The sequence below is a fragment of the Odocoileus virginianus genome, chromosome 22 (genome assembly GCF_023699985.2).
Source record: "Odocoileus virginianus isolate 20LAN1187 ecotype Illinois chromosome 22, Ovbor_1.2, whole genome shotgun sequence".
Classification (NCBI taxonomy): Eukaryota; Metazoa; Chordata; class Mammalia; order Artiodactyla; family Cervidae; genus Odocoileus; species Odocoileus virginianus.
In genome coordinates, this window is record NC_069695.1 from 5306181 (window position 1) to 5325126 (window position 18946).

The window sequence follows — 18946 nt, forward strand, 5'->3', positions numbered from 1 at the left end:
CCTTCATTTCTTTAGAAACCAGACTTTGGGGTCAAAAGACAGAGAAGGGCAAGAGCTAGGAACAAACAGCAGCGCGCAAGAGCACAGGGCCCGCGGAAGGCCCTGGCCTCGGGTACCCTTGCGGTCCGGCCGCACGCGCGACGCCCGTCCGCACACCGCCGCCCGCCTCCCTTCCCGGAGGAGGCGTGGCCCGCACGCGCCGCCATCTTGGCGGCCTCTCTAGGCGCTCTGTTTACTACTCTATGGTCGCCCGCTCCCGCCCCGCCCCTCCCCAGTCATTGTCTGGAGGAGCCGCGGCGGCCGCAGCGCCTTCTCTTTATAAGCCCGCAGTGCCCGGATGTGAATGGATTACAATGTATCTTTCAGGGAAACCTATTATTATCAATGTGACTCCACGGGGGAGTCAATGGTGATGATCAGGAGGAGGAGCAGGATGAGACACCTCTAAACTTGGAACAAGTTTAAGACTTTATAAGAGGAGAAGAAAAAAAAAAAAGCCACCAACAAGATTTGTCTGAGGAAAAATTATCACTATCCTGTGTTGATATTTTTTTTTATAAACAATAAGAAAAAGTTGTTGGATTTTTTTTTTTAATGATTTCTTTTTTGGGGGAGGGAGTTTTGTTGCAGTTTTATGGTGGAAAATGCAAAAACCAGAGCCAGGTGCATAATCTTGTATTCTGTGGATATCCCTGGAACAGAACAGTTAAAGTACTTTTTTGGGGGATACACATGTGAGATACTCAGTACTTGCAGAAGATTTTTGTCTCTCTTTTTAAAGTCACTTTCCTTGGAATATTGTGAGCATTTTTGTGGCCACTTAAGGTAACGTTACAATTTGCTGTCAGAGTAAACTGTTTGTAATTTAATTTAATTTTTAAAATGTCGATCCCAGTGTTTTATTAAAACAAAAGGAACAACCTATTAAATTACTGCCAATGGGAAAAAGTGTGTGCATGCGTTTTGTGTATGTACTCGCACATCTAGCCATAACAGGGTTTATAGAATGTGTATTTTAGCACACGTTAAAATAGCGTCTGTTGCATATACTGACTGAAGCACGCTTGTTATTACGAAACGGTAGAATTATGCAGCTTAATTTTCATCCTAAAAAGTGATGTGAAAAAGTATGTTTTAAGAGCATGCAGGGCCTGTAATGGTCAATGTTGAATGAAAAACTTACCGTGCTGGAGAACCGGGACTTAGCGTGCCTAGGAACTCAAGTGTAAAAACAAAACAACATCTACCCTCAAAAATTGCCTTTTTTTTTTGCAAAGTTCACAGCTATACTATTCTGTGACTTAAAAGGGAGGGGTAAAAAAAAAAAAAAGTATGTAATTTGGGTTTCGCCTCTCCCCCCACCCCCCTAACGCAGAACTACCGATAGGAAAATCTCCCCAGTAAAATGTAGCTTGGTTTGTATCTGGAAAAGAAAGAAAAAAAAATATTGTTCCTCTTGGCAAAGTCTTTTTGCATCACGTGTATTTGCAGCCTAGTATAAACTTGCTTTACCGTGTGTGGATGTGTGAGTGAGGGAACGGGAGAATCAGAGAAAGAAAGAAGTGAGGGGACGTAAAGTGGAATCCGTTTCAAAGTGTGCCTCGGCTGGATGAAACGGGCAAAAAAAAAAAAACAAACCAAAACCCTGAAGGGTGCAGGCTTCAGATTGTAACTGACGATCTGAGGGAAAATGAGGTGCTCGGTGAAATTTCGTTTGTATTTTTTTTTTTGGCGAGGCGGGGGAGGTGTGGAGATGATTTTTTTTTTTTCCTTCTCTTTCTCGGGGGTGGGGTGGCGGCGGGCGGGGGTCCGCATCCCAGCCAGCCCGACCCGCGCGCGCCGCGTCGCCCCGCCGGAGCCGCCCCCCCACCCATTTCTTTGCTGAACTTGCAATTCCGTGCGCCTCGGCGTGTCTCCCCCTCCCCCTCCGCCCGTCCCCTCCCCTCCCCGGAGAAGAGAGTTGGTGTTAAGAGTCAGGGATCTTGGCTGTCTGTCTGCGGAGCTGTAGTGGCGGCGGCGGCGGCGGCGGGGACCGAGCGGGCGCGGGCGGCGGCGGCGGCGGCGGCGGCGGGTAGACATGAACGCCGCCTGGGCGCCGGCGGTGCACCGAGAGCCCCTTCTCGCGCGCGGGCGGTAGGTAGCGGCGCCGAGCGCGCCGGGCTCGGCGGGGCCGGAGCGCCGGGCGGCGCGGGGGGCTCGGGCTCGGCGGCCCCGCGCGCGGCTCCGCGCCTCCGGCGCCGCGGGCGCCCGGTCTCCCCGGCGCTCCCGCTGGAGACACCCCTTCCCCTCCCGCGCTCTTCCCTCCCCCTCGTCCCTGCGCACCCCCCTCCTCCCCGCCCGGGCCCCCCCACGCCCTCCTCCCCGGCGCTGCCGCTCGGAGGGACCGCTGACTTTGCCAAGGGCCTGACTTTAATTTTTACAACCCTTTCTTTCACAAATTAGGGCGCTGGACAATTACAAGCCCCGACCCTCCACCGCGGGGCCACCCCCCCCGCCCCCCGTTCTTTTAGCCGACCCTGTCACCCCTCCCCCTTTGGACGTGTTTTCACTCCAGAGACGCTCATCTTTAATTTCTTTATAGCTACTTTGAAACGCAGAGGGGAGTGGTGTGTGTGTGTGTGTGAGTGTGTGTGCGCGCGCGTGTGTACGCGAGTGTGTGTGTGTGAGGGGGGTGGGGTGGAGGGTGGGGGGGAAAGTTGAGACCGGATCGTTCGGAGTAGTTTCTCTTTTCTCTGTGATCCATTCATTTCTCGCTCTACCTCCTGTTGCATAAAATGATGCGCTGAGGAGCGGCATTTTTTTTTTCCCCTTCCCGGATTTGGTTTTATAGTGGATGTTACCAGTTTTGATCGTTTCTTTGGAAATAAGAATCAATATCGCTTTTTTTTTTTTTTTGCTATTGCTGCCTATTCCATCTTAAAAAAAAAAAAAAACCCAACAACCACCCAGCAACTCTCCTATCCCTCCCTCCTTTCCACCTTAATCCCACCCGCCCCCACGTCCCCACCCCCATCCCCCCCCACCCCCAGTCTCCAAAAATCCGATTGTGTTTTCTCCAAGGATTGGGACTGGATTTTCTGATTGCGGTTATTTCCATGTTTCTAGGTTTGTGTGATTTTGCTAAAATGCATCACCAACAGCGAATGGCTGCCTTAGGCACGGACAAAGAGCTGAGTGATTTACTGGATTTCAGTGCGGTAAGAAAGAACGGTGGAAACTAACAACAGCTGTAAAACAAAACAAAACCAAACCAAAAACCCCAAGCACTTTGAGCTAGAAACCAATAGAATCTAAAGGACAGGAATAATTTTTAATTGGCTGAATGCTTGGTAAACGTGAAGGTCTTTCTGATAAGTTTTTAACTACAGTTTTTGGGTGTGATGGAGGATTCAGGCTTTTTTTTTCAGTCTGATTACTTGCTTTGAATTCACTACCCACCGAACCCCCAAATAATGGAGTCTCACCCCAGTGGAAGGGAAAAACAGACACCTCTAAACTGTAAACCACCCTTTAACTTGGCCTTATCAGAACCCTAAAAGTACTGGTACTTTGCGTGCTACTCATTTTATTTATTTATTTTTCTGAAAATGGAAAAGAGAAAATAGGAGACCTCAGTTGGCTCAAAGTTTTAAACTGATGATGGTTTGGAATCAGTAGGACCTGCCTTCTCCCACTTAAATCTTCTCCTGGGATTCTGAGAACTCGTGTGTATATGCTGAGCACACATTCTTTAGAAACCCTTTAGACTTTGTAAATTTCGTAGTGGGGCGATCAGCACAAAGCAGAACTCACACACTTGTGGAGTCTTACGGCTGAACTTGGTCCTTCTCCATCACTTTGCCTCCCTTCCCCAAACCAAGTCCCAGGCATATCAGGGGAATTAATTCATTTTTAATGCCAGATGAGTTTGGTGTCAGATGCATTTGCAAAGCAAAATGAAAAGAATCCACAAAACACACAAAATCCAAACCGCCTTCTAAGTGGGGGGCTCTCTTTTCTTGTTGCTGCTGCCGCCGCCGCCGCTGCTGCTGCTCCTGTTGCCGCTGCTGCTCTTCTAGACCTTTTGGAGAAATGGCTTTCGGAAGTTTTGCCAGGAAACGTAGCCCTAGGCAGCTTTTAGCCCCCTTTCTGCTTGCTGCACTTCGTCCATTCGTTCCTTTGCTTTCCGCAGGCTCTGACTCAGGGAAGGTGCGCGTTATCCACTAGATAACGTCGAAGAAGAGGGAAACCAATTAGGGTCGAAATAAATGCTGGAGAGAGAGGGAGTGAAAGAGAGAGAGTGAGTGAGAGAGAGAGAGAGAGGGGGAGAGAGTCTTGCTTCCAAACGCTCTCATGTTAGAGACGAAATGAGAATTTAGCGCAGGTGGCACTTTTATTTTTATTTGGGTTCACATATAACAGGCAAATCCTATACGGGATCGAAATGGACATTGCCACGTTTATGGCCAAGGTTTTCAATATAAAATAAACAACTTTTTTCTTCTCCTTTGTAAAACTCGTGTCTTCTAGAGAGCTCGCTGCCCTCCAAACCGAATCTTGTTAACATTATGGGGACTGTGTTGTGGTTTGAAATGTAGTACTGCCTAGTTCTGGCGATTTAATGAACCTGAGGAAAAAGAAAGAACAGAGTGGGAAAGGGGTGGGGGGGCAAGAGTGATTGGTAATATTGTGCCTGTTTTAGTTTTAAGTTGGATGGTGATGTATTTTACTAAAATGAACACTTAGCATAAACTGTACATTATATAGTGAGAGTATGAAAGGTCTCAGATGAGCTCTGAAGGCACGGATGTCTTCTTTTCAACAGTAATATTTCTTTGTTTCTTTTAGATGTTTTCACCTCCTGTGAGCAGTGGGAAAAATGGACCAACTTCTCTGGCGAGTGGACATTTTACTGGCTCAAGTATGTAAATTTTTTTCTTAGTGTGTAGTTAAATGTTCTTAGCTGTTTGTTCACTCATGGTATATTTTTGGCTCTGTTAAACTGTTCTGCAAAAGTCATTGAAATTTTAGCCTGTAATGATATGGTTATTTCATTATCCATTAGTAGTATAACTTAGGCAAAAATGTTATCTTTTGCAAAATTAAAAGTTTTTTTTTTGAAGCAAGAAAACTGTCTCAGAATTCTGTCACTTAATTTAAAAGCAGTTTTCTGATACAGTTGTAATCAAACATGTGAAGATAAGGCAGTGTTAACATGGAGGAATAAATCAATGTTTCCTTATTGAAAATAGAGGGAAAAATCTGACTTTCATGAAAAGGTCAAGTTCCTTGTAAATAATATCAAGTTTTCTGGGAACTATGTATAATTAACCCTTTTTAAAAAAATGAGCACTAAATTTTGTAAATGAATGCTGCGTAGTAAACCATAGCTGTAAATAGACTCTTTCTAATCTAAGAGCTGAATATGAATTCATTTGTATTTAAAATATCCTTTTCGGTGCTTTAGCTGTTTTTCTCCCCCTAAGTATTTACTTGGGCAGTGAATTTTTGCTATGTTTAAAGTTACAAATTTGGAAGGACTTTTACATTTTATAAATGAAAGACCTTTGGCTGATGCTTTCAAAAGACGTTAGCGGTATTCACAAAGGAATCTGTGTGTGCAATGATTATCTGGTATCTAAGGAGGAGTTTTAATAGGGGACTTTCTGAAGGTCTCTTACTAAAAGTGAAAATATGCTATTCATTTAAAAAGTTATTTTTTTGTCCAGTGAATTTCATATCAGAAGGCGGCATACATTGTTGCTTGCTGTCCTTTTAGGTTCAAGGCTTAAATCCATTTATGTCTGTTAAACAGCTATAGTATCTTAGGAGTTCTGGCAGTGGTACCTAACAGGACACTAGACAGAGTCCTGTTCTTAAGTCAGACTGGTAAATATTGACATCGTTTAACTATGAGATACCAGTGGAATTGTCTGTTAGCTGTTGAAGATAATTTCACATCTCTTAATATTCATTTGGTGCTGTAGCAATGAAAGAAACCTATTCATCTCTGTGATTTGTATAATTGGTATGTTTTTTCTAAAACTAATGGCTTTTAAAAGTTGCTCATTTCCAAATAAGTTACTTCTCCTTTTGCTGGCCCCATAAGTCTAAGGGAATTATCTCTAAAACTCAATTTATGAAATATGAGATGCCTCCTATACTTATATCTTATCTTTTTTTGGGAGGAGTCCACTTTGATTAAAAGGACTCTTGACCATATGTTTGTGTTTTGACTGTCCTAGAACCTGTTATATTTTTAATTTGGGACTTACATTTTTTTTTTGTTTTCATATTGTATCTTCCACGTTTCTATATTGTGTTCTCTACACAGTTTTGAAGGAAAGAGGAGTGCAAGTGTCTGTTGTAGGCAAATTAATTTTTCATGTTAGTATCAAAACTAACTTTATCTCTGACAGTAGTTTTCCTCAAGATTTTCCTTAAGAAAATGTGTATTCAGTTGAAATCTGAAATTAGATTATGTCAGAAAGGCTCAGAGATAGACCGCTTTCAGAGTCAGTGCAAAAATACTTTTTTGTACTTTTTGTAAAAGCTGACACATTTGGAATAATTAAGTATATCAGTTTCGGTATGGTTTAATAAAGTAAGATTGATTTTAGAAGTATGAAATTGTGTTACATTTAAAAAGACTGTGCATCTTGGTCCCTTTTCTGTGTTCATATTTAAAATGAAGTCTTTGCTATGATGTTTAAGTGTTTACAGAGTATAGGCTTGATGAGTATGAATATGTATTAATGAATTTTGGTAAGTGGTCATATATTGAAACTTACACAGTTCTTAGACAGTATATCTGTATACATAAACCTGTCTTATACATACAGTAAATCTGTATAAGATAGAGATTTCATCCTTAGTGAGATAGGTTGTGATATTTCCAGTGAATATGCTGTGATTATTTTTAAGGTGTTGAACTTTAAGTGACTTTGTACCAGCCAAAGGTGTAGTTTTCAGGGCCATGTGTTTACTTGTAAAGGTGAAAAGTGTAGTGGCTATTCTGTTCTGGTGGCTGGATTGCAAATGCAGGGTATTCATCCAATGCAGTATGATGGGGACTGTAACATACAGAGTACAGATTGGAGTGTTGATTTTTCTCATCTGTCCAAGACATAGTAAGTGGCTTTGTTTCTACTCAGTAGCAAAGCTAAGTCCCCTTTTAAAGCACAAAAAATTAAAAAAAAAAAAGAGAAAAACTGCATTTTGCCTCTTTACTGAAAGGATGAACTAGAAAACTTTGGACTGAGAAATAATTTTCTAAATGTACATCCGGTTAATATCCATTGTCCCGAGCAAGGGTGCTCAGATATCATTCTCATGGGTAGCTTTGAAACTTGGGTTCAGGGGAAAAAAGATTCAAAGTATAAGTGAACTGTTCATGTTGGGATAAACTGCTCTTGTTGTTTTCAGAGTGAGGCATGGTGATGTTTCATGCTTCAAGTTCTCTATAGCTGTGAGTTCCATTCATATGTAGGACGCTCCTCATGATGTGCAGTGTGAGAATGAAAATAAAGTGTGGCCATGTTGCCTTTAATCTTTCATTTCACAAACATGGTTTTCCCTACCACCTTAAGAAATGGTGAGGCTGCTAGGGAGAATGGAATGTAACCTGAGCTACAGCCTGACATTCCCAGGGAGCATTTTTCACATGAAAGGCTTTTGTCAACCCAGGAAAGGACCAGCCGTTTTTGTTTGATGTTTGCAGGTGTTCAGCAGAGAGCTCTAAAACAATTCAGCCATGATAGTTCAGAGTGTGGATGACCTTAACAGGGAGAACTGGTGGGCTCTGGAATTATTTGTAAGAAATAGTTGAAATCTATATGGTGACTTCTATAAAGGGATTGCAGATCCATTGTATCATTGATCTTAAAACAAGCTAAAAGCATCCACATGCCTGGATGACTGGAAAATTATTCTGATTAAAAAGTAGGATGGCCAAGTTACCCAAAGGGAAAAAAAATGCATTTAGAGTCTACAATTTATTGATGAACAGGGATTTAATTTTCTGATATAACAAAAATGCAGTTTTCTTTGGTCACCTTTGATTCTTTTATGAGCAAAAGATAAACAGACTAGCTTTGGCATCTTTTAAAAAGTAGTTTTAAAGTTGGGGCTCTAAAATTATCCATACTCAACAATAGCCCTGGTCACATCTGTTACAAGTATTTACACTTAGTCTGTGATGGATTCTACATCTTTCTCCCTCAGTTTAAAAGTTGAGCCTTTCCCCCCTGTAACTGTTTAGTTTTACTTAGGTGTTCAGCATTTGTTAAAGGTGCCAAGAGAATGGGTGTTTTAACAATTAACAGCAGCAATAAAACACCACATCCCTGTCATGGTCATTTTTGGAAGCAAAAAAACGTCTCTTGACATTCACACAAGTTTGTTCACCAATATCCATGTGACACCCAGATGACACATCAGTTTAGAAAATTCAGTAAGAAAAAAATATCGATCCAGTGGGTTGTTTTGTGTTGTAGAGAAGATTCAAATGGCCAGCCTCCTGAATTAATTCCCATCCGTACAGTTTGAGTTCATGGTTATGGTGTGAAAAAAAATTGGTCTCCCCCAAAGGTATTTGTGCAGTAGAGTTATTTAATTGTGTGTGTGTGTATCTGTTTTTAAACAGCCTTACTATTAACAGTGCAGTTCATAATGGTTGTGTGGCTTTTTGTAAAACGAAGAATAAATTAACAGGTTAAAAAACAAGGAGTGTGGTGTTAAACCCATTTCACTAGAATCATAGAATTTTTGGGGTCGGAGCCCCTTAGAAATACACAGCCCAGTGCCTTCACTGTACAGCCAAAGAAAACTGAGGCCCATGTTAAGAGGTTCTCAAGTGTGTGTTTATTTGCTGTTCTAAAAAACAAGTTTTGATTTGCTGATTCTCTGTGGCCCTGCAAATCTTTTTATTGGAGTAACATTGGTTTCAGTCCTATGTTTTATTCTGTAATTTGTGTTGCATTACAGGGTCTCAGGATTTGTGTACTGATCTTTGTGCCTACAAATGCTTCTAAATGTATATGTGCCCTTTGATTGTTTTTTAAGGTTTGGAGCTGAATTTTGGATTGTTGATCGTTCCGTTTTGCCTGATCTGGCCTGTGATTATTTGCAGGATGTTAGATTGAATAATAGGGTGTGGATGGGCATGATACTGATTGAATTAAAGTGCTTCTTCCTATGCCAAGTGGTGTGCTGTGCACTTTATATTGTATTTTTTTTATCCTCACAAGAACCCAATGAGATGCCAGGATTACCATGCTCAATTCATAAAGGAGGAAACTGAGATTCAGAGATGATAAACTACTTTCTTTCAAGCCAGCCAGGAATGAGTTCGGTTCTAAACCTAGGTCTATCTGCCTAGCTCAGTGTCTTTTCAAACACACTCAGACACACACAGACACACACACATGAGGCTTGGTGTACGATTCTATTCCTGATCATTAGAATAGATAAACATTTTTAAAAAACATGTTTACACTAATGGTATAAGCCATGTCCATTATTTTTCCTGCTTTATCATCCAAATAAGCTAGCTTTGTAGTTTATGTTGGATTTCAATGTGGCTTAGTATCTCTTTCATATTATTATTATTATTATTATTATTATTATTATTTTAACCAGGAAAATATAATGGGTATTTTCAAAGTTGTGACTTGGTTCTACTGTAAATTAGCAGTCTGCTTGGGTACCAGTAAAAATATTTTGTTTTCAATTTTTATGAACCTAGTCAAACCCCAAGTTGAGGTAACCAAGCTTGCTCTGTTAATATCTTAAAAAAAAAAAAAAGGTTTCCTATCTTTAACTGTAAGTCTTACAGTTTCTTGTTAGATCTTTGAAACCTAATATTCCAGAACAAAAATCTTGAAATCTATCTGCATCCCTAAAATAAGCAGCTTTGAAGTTAAGTTTTGATATGTCTATTACCAGACATGTGCTTAAAATGTTACATTTTCTAAATTCAGAAGGGAGAAGCAGTACTCTATTTGACACTGACTTAAGTAAATAAAATGCATTAAACAAGTGTAGGGATCTGAGATCTGTTGAGCCTGAAATGCTTAACATTTTTGACAGCATCAGCAAATTATCTTTACCCTACTATTGTAATGAGGAAATCACTTAAATAACAGATGAACAGCTAAGTCACATAAACATATATAATAGAACTATGTAATGAAAGTTTATGCTGTTAATTGCTCGAATCTGTCTTAAATGCTTAGAATCATGGAGCAGTCAAGACTGTCGTATAAACAGTTTTGTTTTGAGCTTAAAATTATTCCTTTTTGCTTTCATCTGCTATGATAAACAAAGTAATTTTGGAAGCTTTATAGATCAAACATTTACTCCTAATGGTAAACTGCATTTTATATTGGAAGTTTGCAACCTCGTCCAAGACAGAGAGTTGAGTCCTGGTGGCCCCAGGCCTGTGATTTTCAACTTTTAGTATTATGATGCCATTTAGGTCTGTTCCCATAAGCTAAGATAACAGATCTGAAGTTGTCTAATAAGGAACATGGTGTGTTTTGAAACGTTCTTTGGTTTACAAGTCTGGAACCAAAATGTTCTTGGCCAAACTTTAAGAACCTATATCTGTATGTTGGGTAAGTCACAGAGCTTCCAAATGAAGCTAGGTAGGAACAGGAAAAAAAAAAAAAATCCCCTCTTTTCTAATTTTTTTGTGTTTTATGACCTAATTTTTTATGACCAGGTGTTCTTTTCTTCCAAGTCAATTGGATGGCGCTGAGTATTACAGAAAATAAAGTAAAGCATATCATAGGGTGGTTTTTTTTTTTTTGGTTACTGGTTTCTTATTACTTTGAATAAAGGTTTCAAAATTGACCACCAAGTTTATTAGCTTATATGTGGGTTATCCATTTTCTAAATTTGTGAGCCCACTTAGACTCAGCAATAAAGTAGGCACATGAATTTAGGTGGGTCCTTTTGAACCATATGTCTCTTAATGCTTATGAGAGACGTAAGAGAAATAGCAATTTAATCTCAGAGAAGATTGGTTAACACTTTTTATACGTTTATATATATATTTTATATCAGGCTCAAAGGAATAGCAAAAGTATTGAAAAGCTTGTCATATTTACTTTCTTTTCAGCAATAAATAAAGGCCCAGTTAATCAGCATATCAAATACCCAGGTGTGTTTAGAATCAGTTTATATGGATGAATTTCAGGGCTGTAAGAAAGTATTTTATTTAAAGGTGCAGCCACTTGATTGTTCAAATGGCTGCTTTTGTACTTCTGTGTGACAATTAACATTTAATGAATGACTTTCTAAACTGCCATTGGTGGTAATTACTATATGTGGTTTATTAACTGCAATCCATTGTTGGATGTGCCTGTATTGATTTGTTTTGCAAACAACCCTTCACACGTTCAGCACTATTTGTACATGACTTTTTAAAGAACCTGTTTCGTTTGCTGACACTGATACTGCCCCTAAATTTTTAGTTGACACATGCCTCTTTGATGGTAATGATTTTTTATTAAATTAAAAGTTCATCCTCTTTTCAGCTATACAAATTTTTCACTTTGATCCTCAAGGAGTCCCAAAGAAACTACACAGTGTTTTTTTTTTTAAGTAAAAGATTTATAGAAATTTAGACTTATCAGGAAAGTTTAGAGATGGTCTATGATTTTTTTAAAATAAAGAGCCAAGGTTTGGGAGGGTTAAATATCTTTTGCTCAAATCATACAGTTGGTTATGGGCTGTAATAGGACACAAATACAGATGTCCTGACCCGCTGGTCAGGGACCCCATGCTGCTTTTAATTAAGGTTTGGACTCAATCCGTTGGTACCAACTGCATGTTTCTTAAAAGGAGGGAAACGTGTATGATCTTCCATTTCTGAAAAATAATAAAAGTTCAGAACATGAGAGATGGCCCCTGTAATCCAGGTCACTTGTCATCACGTGCTCTAATTTGGCTAAGGCAGTTGACGAATAACTGTTAAAATGTATTGTGTTATTAAAAATAACAAAGTAAGACCCCTGATTAAATATCAGGGCTGTAATTTAATCTTGGGGGTTCTGGCGCTGTTCATAAACCATTTGGCTTTTTTCTGTAACAGATGACGTCACAATACAGCTTGATTGAATTATGACCCTGGGTTGCAGGAGCACCTGCTTATGCCTCTTGACTTCATAGCATGTCAGCATTTCCATTACTTTTTTTCTTCTCTGACATTTTTAAGTTCGAATAGTTAAACGAGACTGATGGTTGGCATATAAACTTTCAGGCCCCTGGGAAAAGACTGTTTTCCCAATAAAACAGAGAAGGTGGTGACAAAGCCCCATTACAGAATACCTTTTAGAATGTTCTTCCTTGCTTTAATCTTCCATTAATTTAAACATTCCCTTTTGGGGTGCTTAGCTGAATTGCAAGGTATCCAAATGGAAGGTTTTGAATCTCAAATCGCCCAAGCCAAGACTTACTTAACTACAAGGCATTTCGAGGACTGTTAAACTAGGGAAAGACCTAGCTTTGTTGAAATGATAGCTCTAGACACTCTAGTTTTCATCTTGTGTAAAATACTGATGAGCAAGTTGTGGAAAAGATGCCCATTTGCATATCCTGTCAGTAATTAGTTTTATTTCTACTTAAGATGGATAAAAATGGATAATGAACAGTTTCAAAAGTTGTTTTTTTTAATATCATTATCTGGGGATTCATAGCATAGCATCAGTTTAGCCCCTCACGTTTTAATATAGTGTTGTAAGATGTTGGTTGTGTCCATCTAGCCAGTTAGTTTTTATCTACCCATCATAATTCTTACTGATGGTTCGTCTAATATATGTTTTTAGTACATGCTATGCACACATCCCCTGTGTTAGCAATTACAGGACCTAGAGGGCTTTGTGGGAGCAAGGTCCTACCCTGAGAGGGATATATTTTTGACAGGAAAGAACAGAAAAGTACATGTTTAATTAATACTCAGTGCCCAGAAGGCAAGTGTCATTAACATGGTGGGAGTTTAGATAAAGAGAAAACTTACTTCTTGCTGGGGAAAATTAATCATGAAGGTTTCATGGGCAAATAGAGTATGATTCTTGAAAGAAGAGATTTTTTGACATGGGGATGTTGGGGAGGATGCTATGTGAGGATCGCTGTGAACCAGGCACAGAGGAAGGCCACGGGGAAGGCTGGATGGACAGAGCAGATTCTCCAGCTCAGCAGTGGACTCACTTGTGGGCTAGGCATCTCTGCCTCCTCCAGACAGACATTCCTGTCTTGAATGCCTTTTTTTTTTTTTCCCTTTTCTGATTTTGAGATTTCCTTTCCAGATAATCCAGTTCCTTCCCCATATGTATATATTTTTAATGGCAGTGGCAGCGTGGAAATCAAGATTTTGATATTCCCAGCTTCAAACTCTTCCTGTTATATCATTCAGCAGTGGAAATTTTAAGCTAATTTGGAGAAAGTGATTTCTTTAACTGAATTCTGGCAATCTAGCTTCTTTTGCCATGTTTGCTGTTAAATAGCTATTTCATATTGGCAAAGTGATAGACCCTCAAAGCCTGCATCTTCAAGCTGAAAAAATAAAGTGAAACTCTCCAGTACACTTCAAGAGGGGTTTTATACTATCGTTAAAAATATTTCCCAATTGCAGAACATCAGCATTATAATTTTATTATCATCACTGGCCATTACCGGTGCTGTGGCCCTTGGTTCAGAAGCTAGCAGGGAAATGTGCTGGTGATTATTGTCATATAATACATTTGGAAATGCATTTGAAACACTCAAAGATATTGTGATCATAGCCAAAACCTATATAATGTTTGTAAAAACATTATGGAGTAGCCAGATACACCTCTGAATAAAATGTGTCAAAATTACATCACACATAGGAAAAGAATGTAAACACCACCCTCTCCTTGAGTGTTGGGTAGTTCAGATTAAAATGTCTTTCTCTCTATGACCTCCAAGTGTTTCAGTGTAACACATGATTCCAGTTTCCAGTTCAAGCCAAGAATTGAAGTTCTAGTTGAAATTGGCATAGGAAGAATTTATTAATGAATAACTGTATTTGCTATAGAATATAAACAAGATTTTTATGATGAAGAGAACGTTCTAGACCTAATTTACTCATTAAAGTCAGTTCCAAACCTATGTCTTCCTCAAACTTTGTCTTCACTTTTGAACATAAATGATTCGTGTTGGGAATAGTTTGCAGCCTTATGCCTTAAAACTCAGAGAGAAAAGCTTTTGGTCATCAGGTGGGTAATCATGTTTCAAGATAGAATCTACAGTTTCATACATAACCCAGTTTTGCAATTTGGAAGGAAAGACTGAACAATGTAATTTCAATCCTTGTTCAAATAATTGTTCTTTGCTGTGTACCTTCTAGAACTTCATTGTCTACTAACTGGTATCCCAAACCATGAAATGCTTTTCTGTTCTTTTGTGGGTGCTTCATTTAGTTTCTAATTTTCTTTTGATATTTAATTTCTCCTTGATCTTGTTAGCCTCTTATTATTCTTCCATTTGCCCTTCAGCCCATGTGGAGCTGTTTCTCTTTTACATTGGTGTACATTTTGCAGTGCCGCCACCTTAATATCTTTAGTAATTTTGGTAGAACTGGATGAGGTGAGCAGTAGTCCATTAGTACTTCAAATAATTTTACTTAAACAAAATCCATTATTGTTGAAGGTTTGTTTAAAGAATGTCGAAAGCTTCAGAAAAATGAAAGGAATGACTCCGTATAGTTTTTTGTTTTTTTTTTTTGCAGTGTGAATATGTTTTGCTGAAATAGCAAGAGAATTATTAAGAATGGTTAACTTTCATTTACTTGCTTGTTCATTCAGTAAATTTTTTTGAAAGCTAAGATTCAAATTATAGTGTGAGGTACTATGGTGATATAAAGAAGAAAATATTTCAGTGCCAGTATTGCAGTTGGAGCATGGTACTGCTTGCTGTCTTTGGGTGTAAGTTCTATATTGATTCAGTAAGAAAGTGCTTTTCAAATAAGTGATGTCAAAGTGTGGAAGTAAACATCTTCCAAGGATACTTTCAAGTAAACTAAGTATAGACTAACTGAAAGATTGAAATCCTATTTACATATGTACTACATGAGTATAAAGGTAGGGGATGGATTTGAATGATTATGCAATTTGGACTTTGAAGAGTATTATGAATGTCCTCTCAAATTTGGTTGGAAGGCAATGATAATTATGCCCCATATATTTTTGTTGGTTTTTTTTTTGGAGTGGAAATGAGATACCAGATTTGTAAATTGTACTCATTTAATTCAAGGGCACTAGATACACTTTTATTCCCACACTTGAATATTTTTGATATGTGTTTTAGAATTTATATGCAAGAAGTTATTGATTTACTTTTAAAGTTTAAAAAATTTGGGCATCTACCATGTAGCAGGTACTACACTGGGTGCTAGAAATAAAATAATGAGCAAGATGGGTATAGTTCTGTGTTGGCTGAATGTGGGAAACAGACATTCACTGGATAACCAAAGAAAGGAGAAGTGTGAGGCATCAGAAGTGTCTGTGATAGGGTGTTTGACCTAGCAGTCAGAAGAAGCTTCCTGAAGCTGGTACATCTGGACTGAGGTCTGAGAGGAAGGGCGGGGTACATGGGAGAAGCGGACTGGCGACCAGCAGGGCCTGGTGTTTGGGGAGGGGTTAGAGCTGGGTTAGAGCTGAGGCTTGGGAGATGGAAGGTAGGGGCCAGGTCATGCCAGGCAGCAAGATCGGGAGACTTTGCAGTTTCCTCCCATCAGCTCTGTGCCTGGGAGACCTCTGGCTGCAGCCTGGAAAACGCACTGCGGGGGCAGTCAGTGTCAGTGGCCCGAACCAGTGTGTGGTGAGATTTTTGCAGAAACCCAGGTGAGAGATGAGGTTGTTAGGCCTCCAGTGTGGGTGGTGAAGATGGAGAATGGGCCGTAGACCTTACTTGGAATGTGCAACTTTAGTCCACTGGGGAGCAGTCACAGTAGCATTTGTGTGTGTGTGTGTGTGTCTGTGTGTGCGCGCGTGCGCGCACGAGAAACTTTTTATAACTTGAATACTTGGAAATTGACTACACATCTTCTAATGGAAACACTGAGACCTCATTCAGCTACCATATGCTATTGACTGCCTTTTTTGCACCCAAACACCACAGAAGCGCTTTTTATTTTCTGAGAAGAGTGGAGGATGGATTTTGCAGTTCTGTTGTGAGAGGGTGCAGAGGTGGGAGTGGGAGAGAGAGACCAAAGGGACTCTTCTTACTCAATGGTTTTCAGTAATTACGCACCAGTGCGGCTTCTGCTAGCTTAGGTTCTGATTGTTCAGCCCCTCAGTTGTGTCTGACCCTTGGGCGGCCCCCTGGGCTGGAGCTTGCCAGGCTTCCCTGTCCTTCACTATCTCCTGGAGTTTGCTCACACTCATGTCCTTTGAGTCGGTGATGCCATCCTACCATCTCATCCTCTGTCGTCCCCTTCTCCTCCTGCCTTCAATCTTTCCCAGCATCAGGGGCTTTTCTAATGAGTCAGCTCTTCGCATCAGGTGACCGAAGTATTGGAGCTTCAACTTCAGCATCAGTCCATCCAACGAATATTCAGGACTGGTTTCCTTTAGGCTGGACTGGTTTGATGGTTCATTTCATCTTGTGGAATTGAGTCCATCGCACACTTGGGGGTCAGGTATCAGCACATCGCCATGATGTTGCTGAGCATCTTTGGTGGACTCTCGGAGGGTGGTCAGATTTGGACCGTATTCCATCTGAGATGAGAATGCTGTTTACCTGCTTGTGTTTTGTCTGAGGCGGCTGTGGGGGAAATCATCTGGTAGCTTTGGATTAGCCACAGAATGAAGCTTTCTGCTCTGAGACTTCCCGGTGAATCTTCCCGCTTCCCCTTCCCATCTCACTGTCTCCCTCCTTCTCTGCCCCGCTCCCTTCGTTTTCTCACGAATGTGATGGCTCACACTTGGAAGGCCCTCTCAGCCCACCATGTTTGTTAGTCTGTTAGGTAAGCCGTCACCCTTCTTGTGGTATACTCATGGTTCAAAGTGAAGGAAAAAAATAGTTATTTTTTCCCCCTCCTTCTCTCTTTCCATCTTTGCTTCGGACCCAGCTGGTTAGAGCACAGGGGGATGAGGTGAGTGTGGGCTTGGCCCTGATGGCCATGCCAGTGAGTGATTCTTGGCCCCGGGACCCCCGGGCTCTGCGTGTGCTTCTTCAGAAGGGTGCTGAAGTGAAAGGAGTGGGGTCCGGAAGCCTCTGCTCTGAGCAGGAAGCTCCTTAACACACGCGCCTGGAGCTGGTGAGTTACTGGGTGATGCTGATGCAGGTGGACCACGTCCACGTGTTCTTTCTGCCTCCTGGAGGATTCCCATCAGCTTCCAGGCATACCTTCGTAATTCTCAGTTTAAAAGAAAAATCAAACGAAATACAATTACCTTCCTTTTGGAGTGGGGAGGGCTGCTTCCACAGTTACTGGCAGCACTTGTTTAATTTTTTTTTGGAACGAAAAATTATAGAATATTATGGTTGACCCCTCTGTGCTCCAAATATTTCGTAATTAGAAAGACAACAATAGCATAATAAACCAAACACAAACTCTCCCTCTTACTCTCTCCACTGACTGGTCCTCTTTCATAGCAAGAGTTTTGTTGACTGTTGTCTCCATTGGCAGCTTCTGTATCCTTCCCTTGGCATATGCTTTTCATAAGCCTAGCCCCAACCAGGTATTCCAAACATATTTTATCTTGTGATGTTTGACACCTGCAAAATAGTACATGTAGTGTATGTGAATTGTGAAGCTAAATGATGGCGTGAGGAAGACCTGGGGACTTAACCACTCACTGTCAGAACTGGAGCATCATTGGAACCTTGTGCGTTTCTTCCTTATCCGCCTTCCCCCATCTTTCTTGCCAGCAGTAAATATTCTGTCTTTTCTAAGAGTGGTTTAATGACATGTCTGTGTTTCCCTAAACAACGTGATGTTTGGTTTTACTTGATGGAGGGTTAGAAATACAGTGTCAGTCCTATACTGTCTTGTGCTACTCGCTTTTTTCACTTGGTGTTATGTGTTTGCAATCTGTCCATGTTGCTGTGTGTGGCATTAGTTCATTTCTGCTGCTGGTGAATATACCTCAGTTTATGTATTGTCCGGTTCATGAAACTTTGGATTGGTTCCCATTTTTTGAGATTACATATTTTCCTAAACACCGCTTGATGCGCTCTTGGTCATCTCTTTTGCTGTCTTGGATATCCGTGAGTAAAACTCCTAGGTTATAGAGTCATGCAAATGTTAAGATAGCGCCAAATTGTTTTCCAGAGCTGTTACCAATTTACACACCCACCCGCGGCATAAAAGATTACTATGGGTACATATCTTTGTCCACTTCTGGTGTTTGCAGATTTCTTAATTTGTATCAATCTGTGTGTGTGTGTGTGTGTGTGTGTGTATGCATGTATGTGTGTTAGTCACTCAGTCGTGTCCAACTCTTTGCGACCCCATGGACTGTAGCCCACAAGGCTCCTTTGTCCATGGGATTTCCCAGGCAAGAATACTGGAGTGGGTTGCGATTTCTTTCTCCAGGGGATCTTCCAGACCTTCCAGATCAAACCCAGATCTTCTGCATGGCAGGTAGATTCTTCACAGTTTGAGCCGCCAGGGAAGCCCCTTATATCGATCTATGGGTTATAAAATAGAAAATGTATCTCACTATGGTCTTAACTTGCATTTCCTTGATACTTAATGAGGTTAAACATCTTTATATGTATTTATTTATCATTCATGTTTGTTCTATAAAATCTCCCCTCCTCAGTTTTCTAATGACTGTTTTTTTTCTTATTGATTTGTGGGTATTATTGATACATGTGGATAATAATTCTTTCTCAGTCATGCCTGCTGCAAATACTTGCCCTTATTTTATGAGCTGTCTTTTTACACTCCCTATGGTATTTTTTGATGAACATAAGGCCTTAAATTTAATGC

At 40.4% G+C, this 18946-nt stretch overlaps 1 protein-coding gene across 17 annotated transcripts in view; it reads left to right on the top strand.

The window, feature by feature from the left end:
- Window positions 1–318: 318 nt before the first annotated feature.
- Window positions 319–18946, top strand: part of TCF4 (transcription factor 4) — a 377557-nt gene continuing 358929 nt past the window's right edge. For 5 of the 17 annotated variants that reach the window (XM_020910641.2, XM_020910639.2, XM_020910638.2 and 2 more), the window contains exon 1: window positions 4828–4900. In XM_020910641.2, coding sequence (XP_020766300.1) covers window positions 4828–4900 — 73 coding nt within the window. Of the gene's footprint in view, window positions 826–1981; window positions 2134–3105; window positions 3198–4302; window positions 4364–4827; window positions 4901–18946 lie in introns of those variants that run through there. The other 12 variants (XM_070452487.1, XM_070452489.1, XM_070452484.1 and 9 more) reach the window with 9 other exon arrangements.